Source organism: Struthio camelus, chromosome 28 (genome assembly GCF_040807025.1).
Source record: "Struthio camelus isolate bStrCam1 chromosome 28, bStrCam1.hap1, whole genome shotgun sequence".
In the NCBI taxonomy this organism is placed as follows: domain Eukaryota; kingdom Metazoa; phylum Chordata; class Aves; order Struthioniformes; family Struthionidae; genus Struthio; species Struthio camelus.
The window spans coordinates 629,648-646,945 of record NC_090969.1 but is presented as its reverse complement, the minus strand read 5'-3'; the positions used below and the strand labels follow the sequence as shown (position 1 = coordinate 646,945).

Here is a 17,298-nt window from a genome sequence, read left to right as displayed (position 1 = left end):
GTTGACACATGAAAAAAGTAGTGCTGAGGTAAGATAGTTGGCAAGTCCTGCTTTGAATTGTGCTCTGTAGTCAAGAGCTGACATTTGGGCCATCTCTTACAGATTGACTCAACGAATATCTAAAAGATTCAGGTATTGCTCTGATCCTCCCTCTCTCCCACCTTTTAGCATATAATTGCTGTTGCTCTTCCATAGCAGAGAAACTCCCCCGTAATTTATCCAAGTGTGCTTCCAGCAGTTAGTTCATTGGGACCCCTCTGGTTAGGTCCTGGCACTTGAAGGTTGCTTTTTGTGAACCAGGATAAAATAAACCCCCAAAATTACATTTTCAGAGGGGGCGATATTATATATTCATTCTGTTCCCATTTTTCCTTTTATTGCTTGCTGTTTATTTTATATTCGCCCTATACAAGTGCTTAGAAGCTCTGCAAAGAAATGAAATCTTAGATTTTTGCAAAGGACAGTTCTGAGACATAACACGGCGCTTTTTCACTTGATCATAAGCAAAAGGAATTGAGCACATGGACTGACTGAAAGGACAATAAAGATCTCTTCCCCTTTAACAGCAGGATGCTAGTGATGGTATTGCCTCTGATCTGACTTGACTTCACAGCTGGTTCATCCAGCAAGCATCGTGCCCCAGAGGAGCAAGAATATTATATAACCTGTTCTGCCAGCAGAGACTTCTCTCCAGTGAGACCGGACTCTGCATTGGTTCTGAAAGGAGAATTACAGAACAATAGTTGTCCTCCCTTCTATGCCCAGGAAAAAAATAAGTCCCCAGGGGAGTGGAAAAAAAGAAAATCAAAGTGCAGCAAACGTCAACTCGCCCAGGCAGCTCCTGCCACCGCGAGAGGAGCTTTTCACTTCATGTTTGTGCACAGAAGCATCCGTTTGCGCTGGCTCTCCTGGATGCTCCCAGCGGAGTGCGGTGGCACCAACAAATAAATAAATAAAGTTCTGCTTTTCCCCCAAGAATGTTTCAGCTGCAGAGTCTCCTCCGGTCTGCAGCCAGCAGTGGCTTTGGCCGGTGGCTCAGCAGACGGCCTGAAAGTGCCTCCGATTGCCAAAGCCTGGGTGTATGCATAGTTCACGTTGCTGAGAGTCTCTTTGGGAATGCAACATTGTCTGCTACAAGAATCCAGGAAGAGAAGGAGGGGAGCGAGAGCCAGAATTCCTGGGTTCTTCACCCTGCAATAAACTTAACACAAGCTCAGATGAATCGCTCCCGGGCTTTTTAATCCCTGCTTGCGAAGCAAAGCTGTACCTAGCCTTTGAGGAAGAGCCAGAGCCCTCCTGCCTGTCGCATTAAAGGCAGCATAAAAGAGATCTTTTCCTCTCAAAGTGTGTGGCTTGGCTTTCTTCTCTGGGGTTGCATGTCCGTCTTTCCTGGTGGAAGCAGGAGGTGCAGCCGCCCCACAACTGAAATGTCTCCTGCTGCCACCATCTCCCCTCTCGGGTGTTTGTGCATCCCCCTTGCCTGGTAATCAACCCGCGGCCTTCCTGCTCACCCACCGGAAAGGATCATCCCTGCTGCAGCTTTACGTTAAACTTGTGTTATAGTTTGCTCAGAAAGCCCTTAGGCTTTAAAGGTCAAATCCCCTTGATCATACGGTATCCAGGATGTTACCAAGGTTTTCTTCAATCTCTGTGGCTGATGCGCTTCTATCTTCGGTGTCACAAACATCAAGTGAGCCTCCCATGTCCCCTGAAGAGTGGGTAAGAATTCACTCTTTCACAAAGAGATGAGTTGAACAAGCCCCAGGGGTCGAGTCAACATCAGATCTGGAAGCTTCTGGGATTTCTGTGTGGTTATGTTCAGTCTGCTTGGTTCTCACGCCTGTCTCCACAAGGCAACTTGGACTCTGTAATCTCCTACCCTCCAGGCAGCAGCAAAGTCTCCTTTGTGTATATAAAGTTCAGTTTCCTCCAGCCCCCACAGTTCTCCTCTTAAGGGATTGGGAAGAGCCTCCTGCTTTAAATGGAAGAACTAAGAATCTGATATTTAAAGGGATTCTGTAAATGTTTTGTTTAAGTCTGTGGGCGCAGTGAACTGCCATGTGGGTGACCAGGATTCAGTTTTACTCCTTTGTCGGCCTGCTGCAGCCTGCCAGGACCAGCGCTGTAGGGACAGGTAGCGGATGTGATCCACTAAGAAGCGGCTGTCCCTGGCTGAAGCGTGCTGGGGAGTCTCCCGAGGGGATTCCCTCTGGTTCTTGGCTGCTGACGATTGGTTAAAGCAGGAGGAAGCTTTCCGATGTGATCGTTTAAAGACTTGCTCTCCAAACGAGCAGCTTTCTGCCGAGGCTTTGGATGTCCCAGTGGCAGTTCCCTCTCGAGCAGAGGGTACAGCTGGCGTTACGAGGTGGGATAACTGCTCCAAAACTTGGCCAAGCCGCCCTAGGGAGGAAGCGTGAAGCATCTGGATAGACAAGTTCATCAGGAGCTAGATGGAGGGAGGAGAAGAGGAGAGGGAGAGGTTGCTCTCTCCTTCCCTCTCCCAGTCCCCATAAAGCTGCAACTTGCTCTCGACGGAATAAGCAGAGCGATCGCTGTCCAGTTGCCGTGTCGTCTTAGGGCCTGTTTGATTTGTGGCATTCCACAGATCATTAGAATAGCGAGGAATGTAGGTCACGGCTGGCGCATCCGTTCGCCTCTCCAGCCTCGGCTCGTGATGCTGCGAAAGGAGAGGAAGGTAGCATGCGGGGAGGGGGCGGGCAGCCCGCCGCCGGCACCTGGGGCAGGAAACCCGGGGGGCTTCGCTACGCGCGTGTGCGCAGCGCCCGCCGCCGAGACCTGCGCTGCCCCGGCCCCGCACGTGCCTTTTGCGTCGGAGACGCCCGCGGAGAAAAAGGTGTTGAGCGTAGCCTCTCGTGGTGGTTTTTAGCCTGGTTTCTCCGGGTCTCCTGCTTTCTCTCGACATCCGTGTCCTGCTCTCGCCTGGCTCAGAAGCGCAGCATGGCTGCGGCTCCGCAGAGGCTCCTGAGCCCACCGCTCGAGGACCTTTCCCCAGCGACTGGCGTCACTCACCTCCGTTTCCTTAGTTTATCACCCAAGCTTTCTTGGCGTTTGGGGTTCCCAAACGCTACCCCGCAGGTGTCTGCACGTGCGCTTCCTTCCTGCGTGTGTGCGTTTCCAGGCAGTCGCCGGGAGTCTTGCGGTCTCGCTCGGCTGCCGCGTAACTATTGCAACCTTTTATGTGTTTGAGGGAACTTGATGAGGCAAGAAGCTCCCTGCAGGGAGCCTGGGTCCAAGCCGGGACGTCCACAGGCTGCCCAGCGAGGCAGTAATCGGCATGCCTGAAGCAGGAGTGGTTATTTTCAGGCAGCACCATCCTTTTTTTTCTCTTGTGCATGTGTTTAAATAGTTGATGGATCCCAGGTCTTCTAGCATAAATGAAAACTTGCAGTGAAGCAATGTTTTCTCTAGTGAGCTGAGATTTACTGACTCTTATCTTAAAAAGACTCATATTAGGCACTTTGTGCCAATTGATTTTGAGTCTTTACTGATTCAGAGAGTCAAAATGTGGTGTCTTCTGCTTCCTCTGAAGTCCTTTCAACACATGAGTGGTTTTTTTCCTCTGTCTTTGAATCCAGGGAACAAAATGTTCTTTCTTCAGCCGGTCGCCTTACAAGGCAGAATCCAAGGCAGTAATCTTTGGGGTGTACAAACAAGCCATCCAGCCTGTAACCTCTTGTGATCTGTGTTTGATGTCTGTTCTTAAGTAGTCAAGAAATTAAGAAGATGCACCTTTATCACAAACAGATCACTTAATGCATCACTGTGTTTCTTTTGGGAGTAAGTCTTGCCTAAACTGTGCTCCAAACTTCTTTAACTAAGATTTTTTTTCCCCTCTATGGATTATTTTTATCCTTTCTGCTTCCTTGCAGCAAACTCTATCAAAGTGGAGATGTACAGCGATGAGGAAGCCAGCCGGCTGCTGTCACAGGAGGACCGGATGCTCGAGAAGGAAGACAGCGTGATCGTGGAGGACTCGCTCTCGGAGCCCCTGGGCTACTGCGATGGGACAGGACAGGAGCCGCACTCCCCCGGGGGCATTCGGCTACCCAACGGCAAGCTGAAATGCGACATCTGCGGCATGGTGTGCATCGGCCCCAACGTGCTGATGGTGCACAAACGCAGCCACACTGGTGAGCAGGCAGCCCGGAGGTTGCCGTCACTGTTGGGTATCTTAGCAGGGACGAGATGGGCTCGAGCGGGCTGAGGGAAGTGAGTTTCCAAAGCGAGGTTGCAAGTGTATTTCTGCTGATGGCTGCTGGAAGTTGTTTGTGAGGGAAAAGTACAGGAAAGTGTGCGGCTGACCTTTCCCTTCTGTCTCATCTTCCAGTAGGCAGCAGGCTTACAACTCCCCAGGTTGGAGGTCATGTCCAGAGCACTGTGTTTGGTGGCCACCCTAGAGCTTTTCTTCTCAAGTGCATTCAGAGTGCCTGAACCCAAGAAAGCTTCTGGTCTCCTGAGCTGTTGATCCGAGAGCAGGCTTGGAGAATGCATTTAAGCGGGAGTTTGACATGCTGCTTCTGTTGCAGGAGAAAGGCCTTTCCATTGCAACCAGTGCGGCGCCTCCTTCACCCAGAAGGGAAACCTCCTGCGTCACATCAAACTGCACTCTGGCGAGAAGCCCTTCAAATGTCCCTTCTGCAACTACGCCTGCCGCAGGAGGGACGCGCTCACTGGCCACCTGCGAACGCACTCAGGTGGGTAGCTCTGGCCTGCCAGCGAGAACAGCCCTGCCATCCGTGGACCAGGAGACTTAAGGGGGAGGAGGAGGCAGGGGAGGACACACGGACATGGGACAACACCAGGGAGTTGATCCCACCTTCCCAAAGCGCCAGCCGTGATCACGTAGCTGCCGGCTGCTGGGCTCGTTCTCCCGTCGGTTCCTGGTTTGCTGCTGGCGCGGTGCTGAGCAGATCTGCCGAGGGCAGAGCGTGTGCGTGCGGGAGGTCACATCGGTGTCATGCTGATGGTCTGGGAACGGCACTGATTGGAGCAGCGTCTGCTGGGCTTTGTGCCACCGTGTTTCTGTAGTTTCTTGGGCATGTTGAATCTCTTTATTAAAGATAAATGTTTAATAGATTTTATTGAGGCAAGATAGGTCCCACCCTTGGGTGTGCCCTGTTCCAATGAAAATGAGCGCTGAGGGGTTTTGCTTGGTGTTGTTCTGACATTGTCCTTTTTAAATATGACATTTGAGATGTGGTTTTCACCCTCCGGTTCCGTGATGTAACAGCTGGCTGAGGCCATGGGTGGGAGTGAAGTACGCCAGCCAGCCCCCTGCTTTGTGATCGTTTTCCCTTGATTTGCGTTTCTGCGGTGCGGCTGGGGCTTTTAAAGTTCACGTAGATGGTTTTGAACACCTGTGACTCTCCCTTCTCTAACCTTTTGAGTGCCTCGTGGAAATGAGAGTCTTGTGTGCTTCCTTTAAGGAAGAAAACGCGTCTTCTGAAGAGACTGTTCAGATCAGTCTTGCCCAGGAGCCTTCGCTCAGCCGCGCAGAAACCCAGCGTCCCCCTCGCAGCCTGCGCCGAGGGTCCTGGTTAAGTTTCCCCAGAGCGGCGGGGATGAAGCTCCCGTCTTGCTGCGGCCGAATCTCCCCGCTTCCCTGTTTCGTGTGGGAGTTTGTCGTCAAGCCCCGCACCTCTGAGACTTTCCTGGGAGCTGCGGGAGGGAAAGCCAGGCAGTTTAGTCTGACTCCTAGAGCCAGGTATCGAGCCTGGGAACCGGCCTGCCTGTTTTCCTCTGGGTTTCACATGTCCCGTTGCGATGCAAGGAGATTCGGGGGGGGTTGCGGGAGCTTTCGCTTTGGTTGTATTTTGTCTCTGGACATCCCCGCTGCAAAGAGGAACAAGATGCTTCTCAGTATAAAACTTCTTTGGCCTCTTGTCTGGTTGTCTAGCCTGGCCAGATTTGGCAGCGGATGGCATTTTTGATACTAAGGTGATCAGAAAACAGTCCGTTTCACCCCAGGGAAGGAAGTGAGGTTAGTGACTCAGGGCTTTGCCAGCTAACGGGGAGAGCTGCCAAAGAAATCCGTTCCCCACGTTTTTCCCTTATCTCTGAGAGAGAAAAAAAAAAAGAAAGAAAGAAAGAAAGAAGGCAGCGGTCGGAGGCAGAAACCCTCAGGTCATTAACTCCGGAGAGAGCAGCTCGTGGGTGCGTGCGTCTCCCCCACCCCGCGCGGAGGCTGAGGAAAGCCGGGCTCCAGCGAGGGCTCCCGGCGAAGCGCCGCGCCGCGGCCGAGCCGCAGCCGCTTTGCCTCCAGGCCGTCCGCTCTGCCGAAGAGCCCTTGGGTCTGGAGCGATCGGCATCATCCGTCTTCCTCCCCCTCCGCCCCCCGGCTGCTCCCGGTTGTTGAGGGCGACGGCCAGCCGGCTCCGAGCCGCGCTCCATCTTGGGCAGCGCCGCATCGGCTCGGGGAGGAGTTTCCGAGCCCGCCGCGCCGAGGGCTGCGGCATCCGGCCGCCGGCAGCTCGCGACGCAGGCGGCGCTGCCCCGGCAGCGGCTGCGAAGGCCCCTCGGGCGCAGGGTTTTTGGCAGCGGGTGGGAGCCCGGAGTCGCCCCGTTCGTCGGACCGGCGCTGCTGCCTGATCGGGGCCGAGCGCGGCCCCTCGCTGTCGGCGACCTGCTCTGCCGGGGGCGTCGCTCCCTGCCCCGACTCCAGCTCACAGCACAGCCGTGAAACCGGAGGGGTCCTCGTCCTTCCAAAAAGTCTCATGCGGTCGGAGCGGAGAGTCCCCCCCGGGAAGGTCTCCGTTCTCGGCTTTGCTCCGTTTCACAGAAGGGTTGAGGTGGGAAGGGACCTCTGGAGATCCTCTAGTCCCACCTCCCTGCTCAAGCAGGCTCCTCTAGAGCATATTTCCCAGGATCGCGTCCCGACGGGTTTACGTCCCCGCAGCTTCTAACGAGGAACAGGCACCCGGCCCTGTCCGGACCCCGCAGATGCCAGGTCGTCTCTGGGCTCCTTCGTCATGGCTCCTCCTGAGCAAAGGCCCTTGATTACGTGCTGCGCTAACGGCCCCCGTGGCTTGCCTGTCGCCCCCGCTCCGCGCCGAGACGACCGCCCGTTGGTGGGCACCTTCCCCTGCCAGCCGCCCGCACGTTTTTAAAGGAAAAGCAAATATAATCCTCAGTGAGCCTGGGGGTTCAAATCCCGGGCTCCGGCTGCACCCCGCCAGCACGTTCAGCCTCCGAGCGTCCGCCTCTGGCTCCTCGGCGCGGAGCGAGGGCTGCCTTGAGCTCCTAAGTCGAGAGGCCCAGAAATGGGACAAGCCCTCGCAACATATCAAACAGAAATTAATCTTTATAGGAGCTAATTACTAAGGAAGCCTTCGTTTAATGTGGGTTTCATAGGCGAAAGTCTCGCGGTTACCCCGCCTGGGTGGAAGGCAGCTGGGCTTGGCTTTCCCTCCCTCTCCCTTAACTAGAGGCAAGTGCGTTTCATGCCGTCCCCATGAGGGACTCGGAGGCTTTCATCTTGGAAGACGTGCCATCCAAAAAAAAAGTGAGGTATAAAAATCCAGATCAAACACGCTGCGTCGCTCTCAAATAGATCAGAAGCTGCAGCCCCTGCGCGGGACGGCGGCGATGAGCCGCCCGGCCCCTGGGACCGCCGTCCCTTCCAGTCCTCGCCGCTTCCAGCCCGGCGAATAAACGAACCTGGAGCTTGCGTTCAGAGGGGGTGTTTCTGTTTGTTGTAGTCTGTCGGAAGAAACCGCTTTCCGTGGGGAGCGGGCCGGGAGGAAGCCGCCGCGCCGGGAGGGACGTCGCTGCGCCGCGGGCAGAGCGGCGCGGCGGCCTCGGCTCTGCAGACCGGACCTTCGCCGCCAAGGTGCGCGGGCCGTGGGGACAGCTCGGACCACGCGTCCCCGGAGAGCGGCTCCAGCGCCGTCGGACGGTTGCCGAGTCCAGAGCTGGGATCCTGAGGACAAGTTCCCTCCAAAGAGGCAGGAACTTCAGGACACCGACCACGGAGCTTCTCAGCTCCGGCTTAGAGAGAAACCCCAGGTCCCAGCCTGGCTGTCAGGGGAGTTTTGTGAAGCACAAACGAATGCAGAGTTTTGGGTTGCTTTTTGTGTTTAGGAGTAACAAAACCGAGCCATTTAGAGCACTCTTAGCTTAAAAGCTGAGCAAATGATAGAGATCAGTGAGATATAGTGGAATTGGGAGCCAAGGCTCTAGCATCTGAATTGCTACATTTGAGGAAGAAATTCCTAATGCGCATTTTTGTGTTTGCACTTGGAGGCTAGCGGTATCCTCGCCTCCCTCAAGGCTGGATTAAACCAATATTCAGCTGCTTTGTGACAATAGTGCCACATGGGGAGGGCTGGGAGGAGAGATTCGCACTTGTCATCAGCTCCTCTGAATTGATTTCTAACCCGGAGCTGCTGTGGTGAAATACATGGTGGCTCCTGAACGCCAGCATCGGCCTGTGGCTTGGCTGAGCTGCGGGGCTGAAATCGGGCAGGGATACGACGCTGTAGACGGAGCTGGTCTTCTCGTTGCCCGTTGCTGGTTTTGGCTACGGCAGTGGTGGCCGGTGAAGGCGCTTGGGGTCGCGTTCGGGCTGGATTTGGTACTTTCCACCTTGCATCTGCCACGCGACTGTCTTTTGCCTGGAGATGAGGGAGACTTGGTCCAGGAGAAAATTACTGCTCGCAGCGGCCGTAAGGAGTTGGAAGAGCGGTTTGCCGCAAGCTAGTGTTTTGCTCGCCCAAGCGCTGACCTGCGATGTGGAAGACAAGCGCTGGGGTGAGATGGACTCGAGGTTTTGGCGCGTGGCCCTGGGTTCGGTCCTTCAGCTGTTCAGACGAGGACGCGTCGCAGCGCGCCTGCGCTCGGGCTGCTTTGCCGCGGTGAGCGCCGGGCTGCCGGCGCTCCTGGGTCCCTCCGCGAGCCCGGGGAAGGGCTCTGGCGGTTGCGAACTGCAGGTTCTCTTCTGTCCTCGTCCGACCCTGGACTTCAATTTTGAACGGGCTGCTCTGCGTTTGGGCTCCGTTTTCTGCCCCAGCCCCGCTCGGGCCTGCCCTTGCGGCGGGGTCGGAGGCTCCCGGGGCTCCTCCGAGCCGCTCCGGCGGGGCCTCGCGTCGGGAGATGCCGGCCCGGCTCTCCGGGGCAGAGCAAAACATTTCGCGTGAATCCAGGTGTCTGAGTTGGAGGGAAATGATAATTCACCTACAACCCTGAAAACGTATTTTTTAAAAGCAGTTAAAGGTTAAACCACAAGCGAAAAAAACAACCCTTTAAATCTGACAGGAACAGAAAAAGTCTGGTCCAGGCAAGTCTTGAGCGCGGCGGTCTCGGCAAAGAGCACGCTGCTCCCCGAGACGGGGCGAACGTGACACGGGCGGCTTTCGCGCTGACTGACGCGTGCGCCGGCGCCTGCGCTTCCGATGCAGAGGGCGAAGCGCTCCGGCTTCGAGTAAAATCGGCCGTTTTCGCGCCGTTGCTCCGCTACGAGCGAAAACCAGCCTCCCTCCCCCGTGGCGCGGTGTCGGGGCGGACGGACGCGGTTCTCCCTCGCCCGGGGGCCTGCCTCCCCTCCCCTCCCTCCCCGCCGCCGTGCGGTTTGGTACCCGGCGTGTTTCGGGATGGCCCTGCCCGGCGAGCGCCGGGCCGGGCAGACGGCGTGCGCGGGGCTAGGCTGCGGGGCCGCTCTCCTCTCTGTCCTGCCCCAGCGCCCGAGGAGGAGCGAAACGGCCCGGAGAACCCACTCGATCCCCTGCGCTCACCTCTTCCCCGTTAGCATCTTCCCTCCTAACCAGCCTCCTCCGAAAGGGGTCCGAGCGGATGGGATCGACCTGCTGCAGCCCGTCCCCTGGAGCGCGTCCCTCGCCCCCCCGCAGCCGTTTGCAAGGCCGGGGGCTGTCGTGCCCTTTTCCCGTAGCGGCTGTCGGCTTCTCCCGCGCGGCGGTACCCTCGATCAGCAACACCACGGCGATCGGCGCAAACCCCCCCCCCGGCAGCAGCGTTTGCGTTTCCCCCTCTCCTGCGCAGGCAGCCACCTCTCGTCAGGATGGAAACTACGCGGGGTTTTCGAGAAACCATCTCCCCTCGGGAGGTGTCGTGACTTTTCACTTTAAGGAGTCTGTCGGTTAAAACGTGCAGATAATGAAATTGAGTGTGCAGCCTGCCGCAGGGAGCACCGCCGGGGTCGGCGGCGTATTGTGGCTGCGCTCCTTTGTCTGGCAGCCGCCATCGAGCGAGGCTGCACGGCGACCCTGGGCGACTTCGATGATTTTCAGCCAGAAGTGAGAAAATTGGGAGAGATGAGAGTAAAAACATGTCTGACAGCGGTCTTATCACGGATCTCGGGGTGCGCATGCTCTGCGCAGCAGCCAAGCGCTGGCCAAACCGCTGAATGCTTTGCGGCGAATGGAGGACTAAGAAATGCTTAGCAATGTTTAAAAAGTCGGGGGGATTTCCAGCGTGCTCCAGCAGCCCTGCTTAAATATCGCCCCTGCCATCGGGGCTGCCTGCTGCTGCAGACCTGCCGCGCTCACGGCGGAGCGTGGGACGCGTGGACGGGCAGCTGCTAGGAGCTGATGTTGCTGAGAGCAGCAGAGCGTAGGTAAAAGCCAGGTCAGAGGTGTTTTGTAATAGATGTTCAGCCAAATTATAGTTTATTTTCATAGCCTTCCGTCTTTTAAAATCGAGGGCCATCCCGCCCTTTCCTTGCTGCTCTCTGACCGGGAACAGTAGCTGAGGAGGCAGATGGGAGCTGGAGGGCGCGAGCTGCCAGGGCGCTCAGTAACTCTGTGTAGGTATACGGCGATCAGGAGAACGGCCGAGTGGGAAGCTGAGAACTGGAAGTTTGGGGTCTTGTTCTGCACTCTCGAAACTGTTGCTTGGAATATACTCTAGAGCCAGCTGCAGCCAGTTCACTGCGCTCCCGACAGTGTTGACAGCACACTTTCTACTGAGGTAGCAAAACACGCAAGATTTGGTGCTCGCGAGAAGGTCTTTTCTCTTGCGACACATCTAGGTGAGCAGACGGGCTGGCAGCAAGGGTCGCTGCCCTGCTGCAGCGCTGCCTGTTGCAGCGATTCCTGCCCTGCTGGCACCAGATGGGCCCTGCTGCTTTTCTCTCTCGTTGACTCCTCCTCGTTCCCAGCCTTTTCCCAGGCTCTTTCACGAGGGCTGCAGGTGACTGCAGCGGCTTCATTGCAATATATCTGTTCTTACGGCCAGGATCTTGTTTTCATGTTTTGCAGTCTCCTCCCCCACAGTCGGCAAGCCCTACAAGTGCAACTACTGCGGCCGGAGCTACAAGCAGCAGAGCACGCTGGAGGAGCACAAGGAGCGGTGCCACAACTACCTGCAGAGTCTGAACACTGAACCGCAGTCGCTGGCCAGCCAGCAAGGTCAGTGCCGCGGGGCGACCGGCGGGTGAGTCGCGGGGCGTCTCCACGTCCTCCTGGCTCTGGGGACGACTGGAGGGGTAATGACGGGGTAGGAAACCGGGACGTGGTTTCACTTTCCAGCCCTGTTGTCGACTGACAGGGTCGAGCTGTGGGCACATCCTTTCCACCAGAAAAGAGGGGTGATGCCCCAGGCAGCCGGAGTGGGAGCCCCAAAGCTCTCCCGTGCCCCGGTGATCCTGGGATGAAAGGTGCTATGCGTGTGCGTTTGGTTAATGCCGCAAACCTGTGGAAGTGCAAAGTGTTACCTCGTTCGTTCTTCTCCTTGCCACTCTTCAAGTGTCTTGATTTGAAACACATCCTTGTCCTATAATCCCAGTGCAAGACCTACTGGGCTACTGGGTGTGTTTTCCATAAATAACAAAACTCAATTATGCCACAGCGGTTTAGAGGATTTAACCTTGCAGACAGGTGTCTGCAAACAGACCGGGGTGACTTGGGAGCACGTTCTCTTTCCTCCTCCTCGGAGCCTGGAGATAGACCTCCTGTGTTTGCTATGTTGGCAAAGAAGCAAACCCTGGGTGTTTCTGGCTCCTCAACCTTTTGGAGCGAGACCTGATCCTCCTACAGTCACTGGTATTTACGGTGAGGTTAGTTAAAGGCTGTACGGACCCTTTAACCAGCTGATCTGTAACCTCCTGGGCACAGGGACGGCAGAGTTGCCCTCACCAGCAGCAACATGGGGCAGGTCGCTCTGGGCTGGGGTTGAGAGCCAGCAATAAAAGTGAGGGCACTTCAAACCGTCGAAGCCAGTTCCTCTTCCCCAAAGCAGCAGGAACGGGCCCAGCTCGACAGAGAAGGGAGGTGAGCGGCTGCTGGCGCTTCCTCACGATCGATTCACCTCTAGACCTGGACCAGGGAGCCCGGGAGCCTTTCCGTAGGTCTGTCCCGGCTGCCCCAGCTAGAAGAGGGCAGGAGCAGCGTGCCTCGAGCGCTGGCCGTGGAGTCTCCGGCCTGGGTCGCAGAGCGCCTGTCCCTCGGTTGCTGGCTGAACGGGTTTCCCTTGTCTTGCCAGGTGACGAGATGCGAGACCTGGAGATAGTGCCGGACTCTCTGCTTCACCCCTCATCCGATCGGCCGACGTTTATTGACCGGCTGGCGAACAGCCTCACCAAACGGAAACGATCGACACCTCAGAAATTCGTGGGTAAGGGGATGCCCCCTTGCTTCCCGGGCAGAGACAGGAGAGAGGAGGGTGAGGAGAGGCCCCTGGTCGCTGGAGCAGGGCTTGAGCGCCTGGCCAGGACCCCCCAAGAGCGAGACTCTGCACTTACGAATGCCACCAGTGTTTGCATAGCGCCTTTCATCCCCACGATCCCCGCGCGGGAGGGCTTCCCTGGGCTGGCGTGGGGCAGGTTTTGCACGCAGCGCCAGGAGGGAAAAGGACCTGGAGAGTTGCTAAAACCAGGCCTCTGAGCAGCGCGCGTCGGTGCTGCTTGTCTTGATGCTGGTCTCCCTCCCTGCAGGGGAGAAGCAGATGCGATTCACCCTCTCAGACCTGCCCTTCGACGTGAACTCCGGCTTCGAGAAGGACGTGGAGATGGTCTCGGCCCACCACCCCCTCGACCCCTCTTACGGCAGCTCCTTGTCACTGATGGGAGGAGAACACCTTCGCCCCCTCCGGCTCCCCCCTACAAACTGCATCTCCGAAGTCACCCCCGTGATCAGCTCCGTCTACACCCAAATCCAGCCCCTGCCGGGCCGGCTGGAGATCCCGGGGAGCCGCGAAGCCACCGAAGGGCACGAGGACGTTCCGGACGGGGTGCAGGTGGTGTACCGGGGCCGGGAGCAGGGCGTTTCACCCAGCAACGGCTGCCAGGACTCCACGGACACGGAGAGCAACCACGAAGAGCGGACCTCGCAGCTGCCGGCGGGGAACTGCGCCAGCAGCCGCCAGAGCCCAGCCTACGCCAAAGAGGACCCCAAGCTGCAGGAGGGCCCCCCGGCCGCCCGCTCCACGCCCAGCTCAGCCAAAGAAGCCCTGCGCGTGGTCAACGAGGACGGGGAGCAGATCAGGGCCTTCAAGTGTGAGCACTGCCGAATCCTTTTCCTGGACCACGTCATGTTCACCATCCACATGGGCTGCCACGGCTTCAGAGACCCTTTCGAATGCAACATCTGTGGCTACCACAGCCAGGATCGGTACGAGTTCTCCTCCCACATAGTGCGGGGCGAGCATAAAGTTGGCTAAACCCCCTCCCTCCTCCCCTTATCCCCCCCCCCCCAACTTGCCCTTGACTCTTCCTCTGTCTCTAGCTCAGCCCCTCCATCCTTAGGGCATGGAACTGTTGTTTTTTTCTTTTATACTCCTTTGCACTGACTTTGGCTACAAAAATATTTAAAAAAAAAAAATCAATAACTAAAAAAAAAAAACCAACCCCGAAGAGGGGGAGCTCTTAACAATTTGCCTTTTTATAAATGGAGTTATTTAAATATTAACAGACTTTTTTGTGCTTTCCTCCCCCTCTCTCACCTCCCTCCGTTATTTATTAAGCTTTTTAGTTTCTCTTTTTATAACTCTTTTATTCCCAAAGCCTCACTTGAATTTTTGAGACCGGTTCTCCTCTCTGTCCCTCCCCGGTCCCGAGAGGGCACTTGGCCGCGGCAGGCGGCGAGGCCGCGCGCCGGTGCGAAGCAGGCCTGGAGGTTTGAGCTCTTTTCTTGGTGCGAGTCCGGCATTGCCCGTCCCCGCTCGCGGGCGAAGCGAACCTCAGATTAGGTGCTAAAATCCACAGAACTCCCCTATTCCGTGGGCCACGAGCCAACTTCTGCCCGGTGGGTAGCTGGGGGGTCGTCGTGCCCCAAGCTTTAACGAGTTTCCCTGTGGCATGACGTACGTGGAAGGTCAAACCCTCGGCGCGGCCCGGCTGTTCGGGGACGGTTGCTGAGCGGTGAAGGTGCGGACGGCGGCAGGCAGGGCGAGCAAGACGCGGTCGGTGATGGAGGGCCACCTGCAGCGCTGCTTCGTTAGCGAACTTGAATTTTGCCCGGCCTCGTGTTATTTAAGGCCCCCTCTGAGTCGGGCCCTACTTGGAAAGGTGAGGCTATGGAGATTGCACGGGTCCGCCGGCGCTCCGATCGGATGAAGGCAACTTGGGAAGATAGCGAGTGTCTTTGGGGCTCGGTCCCGCCGCCCGGGATTTCCTCCTGCTCGGCGCAAGCCCGTGCGTGCAGCCCCTGGGGCAGGAGGTTGGGGCCGTCCAGCAACCGTCCGCCGTTCGGTCCGTTCTGCCCCAGCGGGCTGCGAGCCCGGGGACGCGGCCCCGGCCATGCCGGCGGGAGGCTGCCGGCGCGAGACGCCTAGGGAAGGGGCTGGCGGGCGCCGGGGGCTTTCGGAGGCGGCCGGGTGCTGCCGGTCGCAGCGCGGGAACGCGTCCCCGGACGGACCCGCCGGGACGGGGCGCCCGGGGCCAGCGGGAGCTCTCGGGAAAGGGCTTTGGCAGCGCAGCCTCTGGAGACGGAGCTGGGGAGGCCGTTGATAACCAAAAATAAAAAATAAACCCAAGTGCGAGCGGGGCCGCGAGCCCTGGCGGGGCGCGGGGAGAAGCCGGCCGCGTCCTCGGTGCTTGTCTCTCCTCTAGGAGCCGGCCGGGGGCTCGGCGGGGACGCCAGGCTCGCCCCGGGGAGCGCGCGGCGCCGGATCTCTGCTTTATACCAAGGCCCAAGATGCATAAAAAGTCACTCAGTAGCAGCTCGACAAACTGCTCGCTTGAGGTTGAAACCAAAGGCTGTTCTTTTTTCTATGAAAACAAAACAAAACCACCTCACGAGTCGGCAACTCTCGTTGCTCTTTTTTTCTTCTTTTTTTTCCTCCTCCTTCTTGCTTTTCCGTTGACGGTGTTTGCGCGTCGAGATGGGGAAAGGAGTTGCTGAGCCGTTTCTCGGACGGCCGGCTCGGGCGGAAGAGCCCAGGATCTGGGGAGATGCTAAAACGCAGGTGAAAGCATTCGGGGACTTCGTTTTTCCCAAGCAGGTGGAAGTCCCGCGGAGCGGGACTCGCGCAGCGGAGTCTGGGCTGGGTTTGGGCGAGCGGGGCCGGTTCGGGAGCGCCTGCAGCTCCCGCCGGCGGCGTTGGGCCGAGAGCCGGCGCCGGCCGGGATCTCCCGCCCGCACGGTCTGTCCTCCGGGCTGCGACGCCGTCCCGCCGCGGCGGGACCCCCCGCGAAATCCCGCCAGGATACGCCGTTTTTTGGGGGGGGGGGGGGTGCCCCTTGCTAGGCGTGATGGGCGACGCCGGCTCCCGGGGGCGAAATCCTGCTTGTTTTCCATAACGAAGCAATAAAAGACAGATTTGGATGTGCAATTTCTCGCGGCCGGGAAGCCTCCTCGGCCTCTCGGAAACGCCGACCGTCCCCGGCTCGCTCCCGCTTAGCCAGCTCCGTCTGGGAGCTGCCGTGCCCAGAAAGGTCACTTATTTTTTTGGGGTGTGGGGGGGAATTTTTCCATGCACGGTTGCGGTCTAGCAACCGCCGTTTGTGCCGGCGAGCCCGGGGTCTGCTGCGCGTTTCCCACCCGCGCCGCCCTCCCGCTCCCTTCCTGACCGCGACCACTGTGCGGCGGCTCGTCCCTTCCTGACTGTTATTCCCAAGAAAGCGCGAAGCCGGAGCAAAGATCCGCGAGTGAGGGAGAAGCCCCGCGGTGCCCTTAGAGCCGGAACAAACACAGGAATCAAAAGGGTATAAAGAAAAAGAAAAAGAAATGGAAGTTCTGAAATTTATAAACGCTTTTTTTTTTTCTGTCTCTCTCCTTTCTTTTACCTGTAAAAGAGTCTAAAACAAATGTAGGAATTTTGTAAAACTCCAGGTCGCTTTACTTGTGTAAATATATATATTTTTTAATCAGATGTATGAAGAACAAAACAATGATGTGCAATACCCCGACCCCGTTCCAGTTACAACCTCTCCTTCCTTTCTAACAAGTTTTCATTTGTATATCGTTAATGGATTTGCTGTTGTCCTTGTTTTTCCTTTTTTTGTGAGGTCAGACTCGCTTTTGAGAGAGAAAAACAGAAAAAAAAGAAAAAAAAAAACCCGACAACACACAAACCAACTCTTACCGCAAAAGCTTTTTGTATCTGTAAAATATTGTAAGTAAATATTTGTGTAATGGAGATATACTACTGTAAGTTTTGTACTGTACTGGCTGAAGGTCTGTTATAAATAAACATGAGTAATTTAATGCCCCTGTTTTCTTCCCGAGGGGGCCTGGGGGTCTCCCCCCCCCCCAGGGATGGGGGGGCCGGACGCCTGGGTCCCTCCCCAAGGGTTTGGGTGGGGGGGAGGGAAGGCACTGGGGGGCCCCGGGAATTTTGAGGGGGGAGGGCAATGGGCCCCCTTAGGATTTGGGGGGGCAGGGTATTCCCCCCCCCCGATTTTGGGTGGGGGGGCGCTGGGGGGGTCCCTCCCCAAGCGTTTGGGGGGCAGGACGCTGGAGGTCTCCCCCACCGGGGTTTTAAGGGGGTGCTCAGAGGGTCTCCGCCGGATTTTGGGGGGGGTCTCTCGGGATTTTGCGGGGGGAGCAGGACGCCCGCGGCCCGCTCGGAGGCCCCCCGGCCCAGGACTACATTTCCCAGCGTGCCCCGCGGCGCCGGGGCGGCCGCACGTGGCCCGCGGTGCGCGTGCGCGTCTAGACGCCTCGCGCCGCACGTTGCGTAGAATCGCTCCGCCGCGCGGGCGCGGCGCGAAGGAAAAGTAGTTCCCCTCCTCCCCCCCCCCCCGCCGCGGCGGAGCCACCGACCGCCGCCTCCGCCGCCCCGAGCCGGCCGCAGGGGCCCTCTGGGGCTGTCCGGGGCCGGCAGGGAGCGGCGGGACCGGGGGGGGCTGCGGCGGAGGCACTTCCGGGGCGGAGGAGCGGTATATAA

The 17,298-nt window shown here is 57.6% G+C and overlaps 1 protein-coding gene across 7 annotated transcripts in view; it reads left to right on the top strand.

Moving 5' to 3' along the window:
* Positions 1–16,608, top strand: part of IKZF4 (IKAROS family zinc finger 4) — a 36,334-nt gene extending 19,726 nt beyond the window's left edge. For 4 of the 7 annotated variants that reach the window (XM_068921140.1, XM_068921143.1, XM_068921137.1 and 1 more), the window contains 5 exons: positions 3,891–4,151; positions 4,548–4,715; positions 11,232–11,381; positions 12,454–12,585; positions 12,905–16,608. In XM_068921140.1, coding sequence (XP_068777241.1) covers positions 3,891–4,151; positions 4,548–4,715; positions 11,232–11,381; positions 12,454–12,585; positions 12,905–13,629 — 1,436 coding nt within the window. In that variant the 3' untranslated portion in view covers positions 13,630–16,608. Of the gene's footprint in view, positions 1–566; positions 2,366–2,391; positions 3,799–3,890; positions 4,152–4,547; positions 4,716–11,231; positions 11,382–12,453; positions 12,586–12,904 lie in introns of those variants that run through there. The other 3 variants (XM_068921141.1, XM_068921142.1, XM_068921138.1) reach the window with 3 other exon arrangements.
* Positions 16,609–17,298: the final 690 nt, after the last annotated feature.